Below are 15,550 nucleotides of genomic sequence, written 5' to 3'. Positions count from 1 at the left end.
CCCAAGCAACTTTTGATATTATAATTTAATTATCTCTGTTCACAGTTGGAAAAATAAAGTGAGGATGTGACAGATGCACCCGACTGTACACACATACAATGTTTCACCACTCTGTCACAGACCTTGCTCCACTCAGGGTTGTCTCCCGACCCCAAACCTCATCTGGGTCCATATTTATCAGGTGCATTTACATGCAATTTTGATTAAAACAACTTCATATTTAGACCGATCAGCCACAACATTAAAACGACTGACAGGTGAAGTGAATAACATTGCTCATCTCGTTCTAATGGCGCCTGTCAAGGGGTGGGATGTATTAAGAAGAAAAAAAGCCACACACGCTGAAAGCGCCTACAATGGACACGAGAGCGTCAGCTGTGGCCTGGTCTGATGAATCACGTTTTCTTCTACATCTTGTGGATGGACGGGGTTAGGGTCCGATCCGATCGAGCATCTGTGGGATGTGCTGGAACAACAAGCCTGATCCATGGAGGCCCCACCTCACTACTTACAGGACTTAAAGGATCTGCTGCTCACGTCTTGGTGCCAGATACCACAGGACACCTTCAGAGGTCTTGTGGAGTCCATGCCTCCACGGGTCAGAGCTGTTTTGGTGGCAAGAGGGGGAGCTACACAATATAAGTGGTTTTTAGTGGTGGTTTTAATGTTGTGGCTGATCGGTGTATATCAGGGGCTCGCAAACAATTAAAACAATTAAACGCATGACTAAGGTGCGATTAATTGCAATTTTTAAAATGTACTCCAATTTGACCCTAAAGATTGATTTTTGAGATTCTACTTCCAAGATAGGTTTCAAAAGCAGTGCATTAAGTTATAGCTGCACTCGCACTATTATTTGACAAAACACAAATTAATCTGCATCAAGACGTATTTAATGGCATTTTCATCGTTCTATTCCATCATTATATTCCTGCTCACAGATGCTGTACAGTATTAAAGCATGTGAAACAATAAAATAAAAAAAAAGTAAAGGAAGCAACTAGGGAAATGTGTTAATGTAAAAAACCAAACAAATGGCATTACAAATGTATTGTGTTTATATACAGTAAACTGTAAATGCGTTTATATATGCAAATTTGTGTAAACATGAATGAAGATTAATTATTTTGACCCCTTAACGCTTCTTAAACACACTTTTATTTGTGTTGATGTTTTTTGTAAGGAGTCATACGGTTTTCGTCAGACTGCTACAAGTGTTAGTTGCTCTGTTGACATATTCAAAGCTTCAAATATTTTATATATTCTATTTTTTTTTTTTTTTTATAATACATCGCAGGAACAGGCGCCCCTTTGTGACAAGGAAATAGTTCAGTTATAGATCAGCCGTTTGGACAAACATCTCTGTTTCATTTAGACATAGTGTTTATCTCTTGATGCCAGTGTTAGGTGGGATGATGGAAGTGCCAACGTAAACATTGAGTCAGCGTTACATTCTGATGTGGTTTTACTTTGCTGCACAACGTTAAAAAAAAACAAACAAACAAACAAACAAACAGATAATCTATCCGACAAAAATCACATTTAAAATCATCTTAAAATGACGACACGACGTGTGATAAACATTTCAGCCAAAACGTCTTAAACGCCTCGAATCCCCCCCCCCCCCCCAGGAGAGCTAGGAACTACATTTCCCAGGATCCCTTTCGACAATTTGACGCAGGCTCCGACATAAAAGCGCGCTGCCCGCGTTCAGCGGTTTGTGACGCTTCGAGCCACGGGAGGTGTCAGCCGCTGCGTTCCGGGGCCCTTGCTGTACAGGGAGCTAAAAAAGAAAAAAAGAATAATAAAAAAAAATAAGAAATACAAGTGAACGCAAATCAAGGATACCCAGCAGAAGAGCAGGCTTTAGTAATGGCTGAAGGGGACAACAAAAGCGCCAATGTACTCGTAAGTATCAAGGAAGCGGGCGACCGTGTTTGACATTGGCGTATTTACGTTTGCGGGTGTTAACGTTAGCAAATCGTTAGCGTCCATTTGCGCTGGCAACGTCGTTGTCTTTCGTGCGGGTCAGTTAGTCAACACGTCGACTGGAAGAGCGGTTGGACGAAATGACCCTCGTTCGCACTGGACGAGGCGGTTTGGTGTTAAGAAGTGCGATGTTCAATTTGAGCAGCAGCAGCAGGGGAAGAAAGACTTAAGAAATGGCTGCACGGGAGCGCTTCGAGGACTAGCGAACGGCGAGTGCGGCGCTCGGATGAACGACATTTAACGAGGACTCAAAAGACGAAGTCCAAGGCTTAAAGCCCCGCGGCGTCTGACGTAATTCGTGGTGAATTTGGCAGAAGTAAATTGGATTAACGTGCTTTCGTTCGAACCACAGTTTGAAGACATTTCGACAGGATTGAGTAATTTGAGAGAATTCATTCACAGCCAAAGGGACTCTTCAGTATTATTGTTATTATTTATATACTTAACCGAAGGAACGAAGAGTCGGAAGAACGAACGACTCGTTTTTTTTTTTTTTTTAACCCGAATCGTCAAGGACCGAATCCGGAAAGAGGGAGTCGAACCTTTTAATCGCGCCATAGAATCCAGTCGCACGGGTTGCGTGCCTTTGCGTCAAAATGTTTCCCAACCCTTTTTCTGCCGCGGCACCCCCCCCGGTGACATGACCCACCGCTATCCTGTTAACCACCAAAAAGTCACAATTTGTAATGTGAGAAACATGAGATCGTTCTGATAAACATAGCTGGTATTCTGGCTCTAGCACAGCCGTGCAGTTTTGGTCTTGCAACGCAATAGCTAGTTTACATTATTTATGTATTTTAAGTGCAATTTGAAACTGTCTTGACAGCAAACAACGGTTAAAGGGAGGCTGCATTCCTGCTAGTTCAAGACCCCATCCCAATGCACCTGCCGCAGCTACATCTTAGGTTTAGTAGCGGCCGCAGCCGTTGATCACTCTTGGCTCATATCTGTAATCCCCCAATGTACCCGGACCTCTGTTTTTTTTTTTTTTTTAAATTTGTGTGTTTGTTGTACTCGTCAGTCTCAGGAAACGGCCCAGCTTGAGGAGCAGCTCCAGGGCTGGGGGGAGGTGATCCTGGCTGGAGACCAGGTGCTGCGCTGGGAGAAGCCCTGGTTCCCCGGGGCCCTGATGGGTGCCACTACTGTTGTGTTCATGTGAGTCTCTCTCCACTGCCCCTTTCCATCCGTAACACTCATTCGAGGTGAAACTACAGACTATAATCGTCCCAACTCCCAAAAGGATTTACTCCCCACCAATGGGCAAGTCTCTCCCAAAGGCTGTGTTACAGCTGGACGCAAAGAAGTGGAAACCTGCATTACTCCTAGAACTTGATTCAACAAATAATCTATAACGGAAAATTGTTAGAAATCTGCACTTTATCAATGTCTGGGATGTTGGCTGAATTGTAGGAATTGATTAACTGTTAAAATCTTCCAACTCAGATCGGTAAGTGGTACAAATGCAATTGCTATAGCATGATACTCATTTCAGTAAGATATCAAATGCAACAGTGCTCATAGGTGATGTTATGGTATTCTTCAGCCTTTTATTCCTTTTAGGAAATCCTTTGCTAATGTCAATCTTTGCATCACACGAATTGTAGTAGTGGCCCTTTTTTGTGGATACATGTGTTTTTCAGTTAAAACAAACAAAACTTTATTTCTTCCCCGTGGCAGCATAATAAGCAAACATTGAACAGCTGAGGGGGGAATTTTCAGTGACATTCTACAAACATTTGGACCAAGCTGACAGCATTTTGTTAGCTGTTCTTACAGTTATCGAGCAAGATTCCCAAGGGGTAGTGGTAATCAAATGGGGCTCATGAATGTGTATGCCATGTTCCCTTCCAGGCTGATTTACTACTTGGACCCCTCTGTGCTGACTGGGCTCTCGTGTGCGGTCATGCTGCTGTGCCTGGCAGACTACCTCGTGCCCACCCTCGCGCCGCGTGTCTTCGGCTCCAATAAGTGGTAAGAGCAATCCGCGTAGAGGAAGTCTTGACCAGCTGGGACTCTTAAGACCAAAGAGCTGTAAGCACTTGAAAGAATTTGAGCCGTTAAACGACTGTCCAGCACTAACATTTGCTGTTACGTTTTTGCTACACTCTTTGAAGAAAGAAATGAATCCACAATTTGTATTCAAGCACCTCCCCCCCCCTAAGCTTGACATTTCTTGTCTCAAGCTGGAGCCACCCCCTTCCAAGGCTTGTCTTGACTGCTTGAACCAGACACCCACTGTGGGATTGAGTGACAGCCTGCAGCTGACACAATGTTTTGGGCGTCTTGCCCTGGCTGTTGTGTCCCTTGCCCCAGTATGTATAAAACTGCATGTCAGCAGAGCGTGAAATGCGCGATACATTTAACAGGGAGCCAAATTGGTGTGTGATTATTGATTGGTGCAGTCTGAAGATGCGGATGTAGTGGGGCTGCACTGCACTGCACTGCCCTGCCTGCTGTGGGCTTGCAAGGCTCATGTCAGGCTATTTCAGTACCCGGGCGTATACTCATTTTGGGTTCCTGTCATCGAGGCCATGTCCTGAAATAGGGGACGATCACTCAGCAGAAAATGAAGCGTGCACCCCCCCCCCCACTCCCTTAACATTTTAACGTCCTCTTGTCATTGCCAGCAGTGTTCTGAGGCTGTTGGGGTTGATTTACTTATGTATGCAACGCTGTCCCACATAGGGGGTCTGGATGAGCTGTAAAACCTGCAGCACCGACGCTCCCTTTGCTCCTAACTCTTCGGTCCATCAGTTTCTGAATTTCACATAGTCTGGTTTCACCAATCTTTCTTGCAAGGTATTTACAGTCCTTATCACAAGACAGAGGCCTTTCACAGCAGGAATTCGATTTGAATTCATGTCTTGACAGACACCTTCAGCCAATTAGATTACTGAACGCCTGACTATCACACACCGCATGAACACAATCTGTCAGAAGTGTTTTTCTGTGCTGGTTAAATTTGCAGCCAGGTAGCGTGTTTAAGTATCAGAGCATTTAATTAAATTGCAAAGTTGCATATAATTGTATATTTGCACTTAAAAGTGAAAAATGTTCATTTTAAGTTTGAACTGGACATTTCCATGTTAGTTATATGTTGACTCCTACTAAAACTCAGTGAGGGTTACAGGTTATATTATACTGAAACTTGCCAGCCCCATGTTCATATTCTATTTTATTGGAACTCAGTGACAATTTCATTTTCTATTATTGTTCTGTAGTGAACAATAAACGGTGTCAAAATCCTAAATCTCACTATTGTGGTAACTGAAAATTGCAGTGGTAGTCCGTATGTGCAGCTGTCCATCACATGATCACGCAATGTATTTGTCATCAATGTATAGCAAATCGGAATCTGCAGGTCAGACTTTTAAAATAAAAAATCAGAAATGGCAATCAACCAAGAAAATTGCAATCAGTGCATCTGTAGTTGGTAAACTACGAGATGATGCATTTCAAGGGGTATATCCTGAAGAGAGAAATTATCTTTAGATTCAATTCAACTAATTGCCATTGCACAGAGTACGAGTACTGAGGCAAAATGCGTTTCTCTCTGTACTACACCCTCAACTAACTCAGTCCTGGAACAACTGCAGCCTCTGATTGGTCCGTCACAAGGCTGGCAGGAAGGAACCACCAGGGTCTGGCCCCAAGGAGGTTAATTTCCACACACCCAATGGCGATTCTGCTGCTTGGGATGAATGACAAACGGTGATCCCCTTGATGCTGTCCTCCCCGTACTGACTTTCGCTCCCCTCCCGCTTAGGACCACTGAACAGCAGCAGCGCTTCCATGAGATCTGCATCAACCTGGTGAAGAGCCAGCGGCGTGTGCTGGGCTGGTGGAAGCGTCTCTTCGCCCTCAAGGAGGAGAAGCCCAAAATGGTATATTCTCTTGAGCCCCCCCCCCCCCCCCCCCCCAAAAAAAAGAAAGCGGAAGCAGAATTTGTTGCTCCAGAATCGTCTTGTGTAAGAACACAAGTGGCTTTGTAGTCGATTGAGTAAATGTGGATTATTTTTCTTTTACAATAGGGGCCTTTCTCTAAGCTTCAGATAAATGAGTCTACGAGTCAGCTGATTTGGGGCATGCTGCTCTACTTTGGTGAAGTGGGTTACAGGGCTGCGGCAATGGTGCTACTCGCAGAACGACCATCATGATCGTTCTTGCTCTTTAAACTTATTAGACCCACTTAGAATCCACTCTGACTTACCAGCGGTAAATGGCTGTTTTGTTCGGCCTCGGGACGAAACAAAACGACTAAATCAAAGTTCTAAATGTGCTTCATTTATCAGAAGTCATGTGGAGAACTTGATAAAGGTTCTCTGTGAAAGATCTGAGATGGAGGGCGACTCCTTTTTGAATGTCCTCACAGACTCTCTGTCCTCTTCCTTCCCCAGTACTTTGCCTCGGTGACCAGCAGCCTGGTGGCCTTAGCCTGGGTTGGTCAGCAGGTGCACAACCTCTTTCTTACATACCTGATCGGTGAGTAGAATCAAGCTTCGAGATCATTTTGATTAGTCAGGCTGACGCGCACAGCGGCAGTTGGCTGCAGGAATGGGAGGCTAGATCCAGCCTGTTACCGCTAAGCTTCCTGGAATTGTGACTCAGCACTGGCACGAATGTACGATCAATACCGCTTTAAAACATACCGTGATGGCGAGGCATTTACAATCCAACTGCTGAAAACATCCTGTGTCTGAATGACGACAAATTTATTGCTTAAACACTTTAAAATTGGGAGGGGGGGGGGGGGGCAGCAACGAGAGGCCGAGACAAGTCTTCTCCAAGGGGTGTGATTTGTACCATCCTTAAAGACAACCAGTGGCACGCAAACTTTTTTGCCCAAATCCCCCTCTCCCCTGGGGTTTGAAGGACATGACGTCCATTGTCCTTTGAAAAAGTACTAATTAAAAATGTGTATGCAGACTAACGTAGTTCATAGTAAACCAGGTCGAGCCCTCACATTAATTTGTAGCTTTTATTGCCTATTCACACACTCTTCAGGCAAACGGGGTCAAATAGATGCTTAAAACATATTAAAGGCATACTTTTCTTTTTTGTAATTTTTCTTGTTATTCCTCTGCAGCAGTATGTCGTTCTAAATGTAGCTTTTTCAAACCAAAAATTAGACTGGACCAATCATATCAGCCATTGGCGTTAGACATGGAGCTGCGATAAGTTGTCTTATGAACCATATGGCGATAAATCATTTGGCACTGATTTCTCATTTTCTAATTGTGACCCATCTTAGTGACGAACCAACCCTTTCTCCCCCCTTCCCGCAGTGAGCTTCCTGCTCCTGCTGCCCGGCCTCAACCAGCACGGCGTCATCTCAAAGTACAGCGCCATGGCCAAGCGAGAGATCAACAAGCTGCTCAAACAGAAGGAGAAGAAGAACGAGTGAACGGACGGATAGACAAGTCAGACAGGACTGACGGCGCGAAGGTTGTTTTTTTTTTTTTGTTTTTTTTTCTTTAAGTTTATTGAAGGGTTAGTGTTGCTGAAACAAGAGTAGAGCAAGTGAACTATTATTAATAATAAAAAAAAAGGCTTCCTGAGTCTCCGCAGAGCAACTCAAGTTTCACAAGTCTCATTTATACATGCCCACCCCACTCCCCACAACAAACAAAATTAGACCCATACCCATGTTCAGCTAGGTCTTCACACTGAGGGTTATAGATTCTAGCACTGTTTCTCACTTATTCGAGGGTGTTCCGTTACTCGTCCCCCACACACATGCACACACTTAACCTTTCCTCTTGGTTTCAGTGTTTCTCTTTTTGTTTGTCATTTCCTTCATCTAGTCACATTAAGGAACTACTGAGCAGTGTTTGTAGCATTACTGCAATTTTTTTTTTTTTACGCTTGTATTGAGTCACTCACAGTGCAAAGTCATTGAGTAGTTTGTCACAAAGCAAATTAATTACTTTTGTATTATTCTATATTTTTTAAACCACAGCTGATACTGCGCTGAAAATGAGGATAACTGAGTCTAATGTGAGCTCTCTTGTGGCGTGTGTAGATGTTGAGATGGGAAGTGTCCTCTAAGATATTGATAACTCTTTATAAATCCCTGGAGGGATGCTGAGGATGCAAGCCTCCTGCTGTACTGCTGCTAGCCGGACTCTGCAAGTACCATTAGCTCCTTATCGCTACCTTCTCTGGGGAGCCTGTGACCATGTAAATATGCCTGTTCTGCGCCCCCCCCCCCCCCCCCAGTTACCCTGGTCTTGTATTTTTATTTCGTCCTTCATTTCACCTTTTTATGTGTCTTTACTGGAAGTCTTTTATCATGAATAAAGTCTTGATTTAAATTAACCCATGTTTTCGTCTAATGGTATGCTGCTTTGGATTTCCAAAGACAGAACCAGAATTATTTTTAATACATTTCTATGCAAGTCATTTGTCAGGGTTAGGATTGGTGTTTCTGTAGACATTTGGCATTTAAAAATAAAAAAAGCAGCTCAAGCCTGGAAACATGTAATTGAATGAGATTGGCAAAGGACACAAGTGTCTGAAACAACTGAAATGGCCAAAATATACTTGTGATTCTATGCAAAGGATAAATTATTGCTACTTGTCAATACTTTAAAAGCTTCTGATTAAAGATTTATTCTGTATTTATTAAGTGGAATCTGCCTATTACACCTCATAACTGCAATTTGGGACATGTCAAATGAATAGGACTAACCCTAATATCCACTCCACTGACCTTAATGGCTCAACTCACTATGGTGCCAAATAATACAAAAACATGGCTTCCACCGCCATACTACCTAAGAGCCATTACTTCAATAAAACCTTATTTAAGCAGACAAAGGACTTCATGTTGATTATGCCTCCAAGCTGTGATTTGTGTATAATGTCATGTTTGCTCGACTGCCATCAACCAAATCGAGCATTGTCTGAAAGAGTGTGCGTCACTGAATAAAGGGATGACTCAGCTTGTGGCATTTCAACCATAGAGTTTATTTGCTTTTTCAGATCAACCCGTCACAATGAGTTAAGTAATGTGATGCATGCTGTGTCGATTAACAAAGACCAGAGTGTTGGTTGTGGTTCACACCTTTTGAGTTTATTTCATATTTTGGGCAGATCAGTAGAGTCTGAAGGCACAGCAGTTGGTCTCCCTGCGTCGTGCGGCCCAGAGCACTTTGTGCCTCACCAGTCTCTTGGGCGTTTCCAGCCCTGCCTGTCTCGGGTACCCTACAACACACGCATAGTTAATACGTTGAGCCCATGAGACATGTGTAAACTGTAATTTCCCCTCAGGGTGAGATCCCGTCTTTGCTATTTTCTCAGCCTTCTTGTGCCACAGCTTGTTTTCCGTGTCTGTCCCCCTGCTGCTTAATCTCCAGTAAAGCCGTTGTTTGCTACTCAACTGTGACAGGAAGGTTGAACCAAACCCGCCGTGAGGAGAGCACTATGCTAGCAATTACATTATGAATTGGAAATCACTCCGTATTGGAATTAGGCTTACAGAGCCCAAATGAAAACAATCACATGTTGGAACTATTCAGATTTGACATTCATACTGTGCATATTTGTAATAACCCAACTTTGAATAGCCCATATAACAAACGAACAGTCAACAATGAGATAAATAAAAAGAAAGCTCTTGTAACAGACAGACAGGGTGAACAGGTTGCACTTGCGTCAAAGAAATCAAGAAAGGGACACAATGCTGCCATATGCTACAGGACATTCTTTACACCAACGCCAGGGAGAGTAACCATGGTAACAGACGGTGCAAGTTCTGGTGCTACAGCTACTACTACAAAAAAAACCCCACATCTGCTTAAAAAGGAACACACCTATCAGCCACAACATTAAAACCACTGACAGGTCAAGTGAATAACATTGCTCATCTCATTCTAATGGCACCTGTCATGGGGTGGGATATATTATGCAGCAAGTGAACAGTCAATTCTTGAAGTTGATGTGTTGGAAGCAGGAAAGATGGACAAGCTTAAGGATCTCAGCGACCTTGGCAAGGGCCAAATTGTGATTGTTAGACGACTGGGTCAGAGCCATTTCCAAAACAGCAGGTCTTGTGGGGTGTTCCTAGTATGCAGTGGTTAGTACCTACCAAAAGCCCAAGGAAGGACAACCGGTGAACTGGTGAGGGTTATGTGCGCCCATGGGCTCATTGATGCACATGGTGAGCGAAGTCTAGCCTGTCTGGTGTGATCCCACAGAAGAGCAACTGTAGCACAAATTCGTGAAAAAGTTAATGCTGCTCTCTGCTGAAAGGTGTCAGAACACACAGTGCATCACAGCTTGCTGCGTAGCTGCAGACCGGTCAGAGTGTCCATGCTGATCCCTGTCCACTGCCAAAAGTGCTGACAATGGACACGTGAGCATCAGAACTGGACCATGGAGCAGTGGAATAAGGTGGCCTAGTCTGATAAATGACGTTTTCGTCTACATCATGTGGATGGCCGGGTGAATGTGCGTTGTTTACCTGGGGAAGAGATGGCACCAGGATGCACTATAGGAAGAAGGCAAGCCGGCGGAGGGAGTGTGATGCTTTTGGCAGTGTTTTGCTGGGAAACCTTGGGTCCTGGCATTCACGCGTATGTTACTTTGACACGTGCCACCTACCTAAACATTGTCGCAGATCAAGTACACCCCTTCATGGCAACGGTATTCTATGATGACAATGGCCTCTTACAGCAGGATGATGTGCCCTGCCACACTACAAAAGCTTCAGGAATAGTTGGCCTCCAAATTCCCCAGATCTCAATCCGATCGAGCATCTGTGGGATGTGCTGGAACAACAAGCCTGATCCATGGAGGCCCCACTTCGCAACTTACAGGACTTAAAGGATCTGCTGCTCACGTCCTGGTGCCTGATACCACAGGACACCTTCAGAGGTCTTGTGGAGTCCATGCCTCCACGGGTCAGAGCTGTTTCGGCATCACAGGGGGGTGCTACACAATATTAGGCAGGTGGTTTGAATGTTGTGGCTGATTGGTGTATGTTTTAAGCACTAATTTGACATGACTTATTACATTTAATGAAAATGATTACTGAAAGTTTCAAAATCGAATGGCAAGGGACGGGGGGGGTGTTATTTTCATTCTATAAAATAATTTTAATAATAATTTAATTTATTTTAATTATTTGCCTTCATTATAAATTTGTCAGTAGTGCTCCTTTCTGCCCCCATTTGCCTGTGTGAATAGGCAATAAAAGCCAGAAAATGAATGTGGCTGCTCGACGTGGTTTACTATAAACAACGATTGTTCGATGACTTTTTTTAATTTTTTTAAATTTACTTTTTGGGAGGGACTGGGCAAAAATAGTTTGAATACCACTGCCTTAGCTCCTAGGTGTGCATCAGTAAACACATAAATAATTGTGCTCCGCAACACTTGACATGTGTCAACCTAACCAGATTCATCCACGTTCAGTCGTATGATTGCATCAGTCACAGGGTCATGGCGTGGTTTTTTGTGCGCGTTAAGATTGGGGCCCCAAGACGGATGGATACCTGTCAGGATGTCGTACTGGTGCCAGGGTATGGGCTTGCCACTCGGGCCGGGTGCCGGTTGACCATTCTGCTGCTGCTGCTGTTGGCTCTGATAGGACGTCCTATACGGCGTGGGCTCCTGTGGGTTCGTCACCTCTTTCATGGCCCCCCCACCGCAGTACCGGACCCAGTTCTCCTGGGACAGGTCGACTCTCTGGAGAACAATATAAAGATGGATGGATCAAAGATGGGACTCTCTTTTGGGTATCCCATCACGTTATGTCATTTAGCAGACGCTTTTGTCCAAACGACTGTCACGGTCAGCCAAACATTCTCTGGAAACGTGCAGTACTAGCAGAGTTAGAGAGGTTTTCTTTAGGTAATGAAAGTATTTAAGAGAGTAAAAGGAAGATGATGAAGGGTAGACAGGTCGGTACAAGTTGGCTCCAGGTGTAGTCTGAAAGGACGGGTCTTTAGTCTACGACAGAAGATAGGGAGCGATTCAGCCGTTCTGACACACGGGGGAGTCACGACCGGGATGAGAGACCCTTGAGACCACCCGCGAGGGTGAAGGAGTGGAGCCACCGAGTCGGAGTCTGGTTGAACACTAGACGGGCGGCTGCGTTCTGGATGCTGTAGTGGTCCGATGGAACAGGCAGGTAGTCCAGCCAGAATCTAGACGGGAGATAACAAGTGCCTGAACCAGAACTTGTGTTGTGTCCTTTCTTCGGATGTTATAAAGGGAAAACCTGCAGCAGGGAGTTGTAGCAGCAATGTGGGAGGAGCAGGAGAGCTGGTTGTCCAGGATTACCCCAAAGCTTGTGGCAGGCTGAGATGGGGTTACGTTGGTGTTCTCGATGGTGATGGAGAGGTCTGTGTGAGGGCAGTCTCTCCCAGGGAGAAGGAGGAACTCAGTCTTGTCGAGGTTGAGCTTCAGTGGGTGCCCAGACATCCATGCATTAATGTTTTGAAGACATGCAGAGATGAACCTCTCGACATCCAGATATTATGAAGAGGGAAAGGAGGGGTAGAGTTGAGTGTTGTCAGCATAGCAGTGATCCGAGAAGCCCCGGGAGGAGATCATGTCACCAAGGCATTAAGTATAAGGAGAACAGCAGAGGCTCCAGGACGGAACCCTGAGGGGCTCCGGTGTTTAGGGTGCACGATTTAGATAGAGATCTTCTCCATGAGACACTGTATGGGTGACTGGCCAAGTTTGATTGTAATCCACAAATGCCCAGATCCCCAAACACACAAGGTGTATAGTCATCTAGAAATACCTTGAAAAAAAAACCCCCAAAACAAGATTAGTTAGAATTATGTAGATTTAAAACTGTGCTATACTTTCTTTTGATAAATAAGAGTTATCCAGTGGATAAAATATTGGATTTTTTTATATAATTATGAGGACAATATCATGAGGAAATATTACTTTGGATTATGAGGATACTAAATGTGTCCTAAAGATCCCAATGTCATAATAATGATGGTGGGTAAAAAAAAAAATTGGCCATCCAGTTGACATTAAAATTATTTTTTGATATTGTCTAAAAAGACCGCAAACGTATGGAGGTCAGCGCACACACACACGCACACGCACACGCACATGCACAGTGTGTGCTGGGGCGTCACCTACTGGCAAAACATTGATGGGCCCATGCACGTCTCTGGTGTGTGATTGCATCCTGCAGTCGGGTGTGTTCTTCAGTTCCAGCTGGCTGGTGTGCTGCGAGGGGAACCTGGGACTCCTGAGTTCAAAGACGAGTGGCTTTCCATCAGCAGTGCGGCCAGAGTAACCCTGCAAAAAAGGCCATTAGGTAGAAATAACAGCGACACGGGTGTCAACCCAAATAGACACCTCTGAAACTATGTTGTTACTGTACGGTGCTCTGAGGGCAGTAACTGCAGTAATTTATACTGCATCTCTCCGATGTTCCCTTTTTGACAAATCATTAAATAAACCCTCCAAATCGAGGGTCAATTTCCAAATTGGTGGGAAGGCAAACCTTCAATGCAATCCAAATTCAATGTCAGCGACCGGTAGAGAGTGCGAGAGAGGCGATTCAGACCTGGGTGTATGTGGTGGTGGGCCAGCCAGGGCAGGACGTCTGGTCGGCCAAAGTCAAGGTGCTCGTGTGCATGGGGCGAATTGGTCTTGAGGCCCGGGCCGAACCCTGGTCGCACTGATCAGCCCCGATCTGGAGGACGCTGCCGTCACCGTCTGGTGCTAAACTATCCATGGTCCGTGGTCCTGTTCGTGGACATTTCTTTTTAGTGTACGGGTCCATCTACAGCATCTATCTACAATAGGAAATTCACTTTTGTCATTGTTGTTCGGTATATTAAAGCACCAAACCAGTAGTGGACCGGTTGAGTAAAAATCATTTCTATTATAGATGAATGTACGAACAAGTACGATCTGTTGTCTGTGACATACCCAAGCTAAAGCCAAGGGGCTCCGATTAGCGGTCGCCATGGCAACAGGCAAACAGGTTAAGATTTTCTGTTTCCTAGCTCCTCAACGGTAGATGACTGTAGACTCATGTAAGCAGTGAGACACCTACACACAGACTTCTCTCTCTCTCTTTTTTTTAAACAATACGTGTACACAGAGACTAAATATGTCGAAAAGAAAGACTGGGGGGGTTAAACCAAAGACACATCGGGACATGTTGGTCAGGAAAACGCCCCAGAAAACACTGATCTCTCACAGCGACACAGTCGTGACGGACGGGGCATTACTTGCACACGCTCGAAGACTGGCCACTGGTCCGGAAGTGCTGCTGGAGTTGTGCAACGATAAGGCGAGAGGTTTTCCATCCACCAAAAATTAATTGAAAAAAATGTTTCCAAGATAAAAAAAAATAAAAATAAAAAAAAATGCAGTATGAGGGTTTGCGCAACAGCAGCCAAAGCGCCGCAGCGGAGTGACCCTGGAGCCTTTTATACAGCCCTCGTTGCGGTAATTGGCTGGACTAAACCAATGGCCGGGTAATTTATTGCACAGGAATTGCACACTAGAATAAATGTTTAGCTCAAAATCTTGACTGTGAAGAAATACACCACACAAGAATAAATATTTACAGAAATATAAAAAAAAACCTATGGACAATCTGTATTAGACTGACGGCCCAAACCCAAACAACACCACCACCTGGACAATACACCCCACACATACACACCGCATTGCGCTGCGCCCGGAACTTTCAACGGGAGTCGAACTCCGTCCGGGACGACGGAAGCCGTGTGCGGCCGCGGGGCTTCCCCCCCCCGCCCCCCCCCCCCGCGAGAAAGAGCCGTTGAAAACACGGACCACCGCGACACCTGGTGGTGTGAAGGAGTTATAGCAATCACCACTTCTGGAGACGGAGCGAAATACCGACACGAACAAAAAAAAAAAAAAAAAAGGCTCCCGTGGTTGAATCGGGATCTTCTGATATTCATATCGACATTCATGCTCCAATAAAATGTTTGAATGCATTGTCTAATCAATACACGTTTAATCACTTTAAGCCCCCCCCCTGAATATTTACTTTTCAATATTTATTATCAGTGTTTGGGGAATAAATGTGAAACGGTTCAATGGCAATGGGGTCCAATATGTCATTTGGGGAGGGCTTGGGGTTGTGCAATGTTATCTATTTGCTGGTATTTATTTACAAAGAGTATATTGAGAGGGTGCGGATCCATCCCAGTTGACGCCATCCTCCACTCTCCTGTTATAGTCAATCCTATATCTGTCTATTCCGTATCTGTTTATTACACTGTAAAACATGAACGCATACAATTGTCCAATATTCAATGATTACAATACAAATCCAAAACTCTGTGTGCTTCTCTGTGCAAATATTCACGTGTGTAAATGTCCGCTGTGCAATCCACCACTGCACAAACCCGGGCCATAATTAGACGTGTGTCCGTTATAAATGTCATGAATATGTTAGGGTCACGGAAAGCCTGGTCTCCATTACAAAGTTGTAATGATGAAATTCGCTTTAACGCAGAGGAGAACGCAGGGAGCCCTAAATTCATTAAAAAAAAAACAAACAAAAAACAAACAAAAAAAACGCCTAAAAAAACCCAAA

General features: G+C 44.5%; 2 protein-coding genes across 2 annotated transcripts; one reads left to right on the top strand and one right to left on the bottom strand.

Moving 5' to 3' along the window:
* Window positions 1-1,732: 1,732 nt before the first annotated feature.
* arl6ip1 (ARL6 interacting reticulophagy regulator 1) lies at window positions 1,733-8,307 on the top strand. Its single transcript, XM_080009830.1, has 6 exons — window positions 1,733-1,908; window positions 3,011-3,144; window positions 3,841-3,960; window positions 5,756-5,873; window positions 6,387-6,471; window positions 7,275-8,307. Exons 1-6 carry the CDS (start codon window positions 1,873-1,875, stop codon window positions 7,391-7,393), a joined length of 612 nt encoding a protein of 203 aa, XP_079865956.1. The 5' UTR covers window positions 1,733-1,872; the 3' UTR covers window positions 7,394-8,307.
* Window positions 8,308-9,085: 778 nt separating this feature from the next.
* LOC307236959 (uncharacterized protein) lies at window positions 9,086-14,658 on the bottom strand (the record flags this gene model as incomplete). The annotated part of the gene is made up of 5 exons (XM_080009554.1): window positions 14,648-14,658; window positions 13,535-13,766; window positions 13,102-13,263; window positions 11,487-11,679; window positions 9,086-9,195 (listed from the first exon to the last, which is right to left on the bottom strand). Exons 2-5 carry the CDS (start codon window positions 13,751-13,753, stop codon window positions 9,086-9,088), a joined length of 684 nt encoding a protein of 227 aa, XP_079865680.1. The 5' UTR covers window positions 13,754-13,766; window positions 14,648-14,658.
* Between the last annotated feature and the right edge of the window lie 892 nt (window positions 14,659-15,550).

The sequence above is a fragment of the Zeus faber genome, assembly GCF_960531495.2.
Source record: "Zeus faber genome assembly, chromosome: 11".
Classification (NCBI taxonomy): Eukaryota; Metazoa; Chordata; class Actinopteri; order Zeiformes; family Zeidae; genus Zeus; species Zeus faber.
The sequence above is the reverse complement of the archived record's forward strand: the minus strand, read 5'-3'. Positions and strand labels throughout refer to the sequence as shown.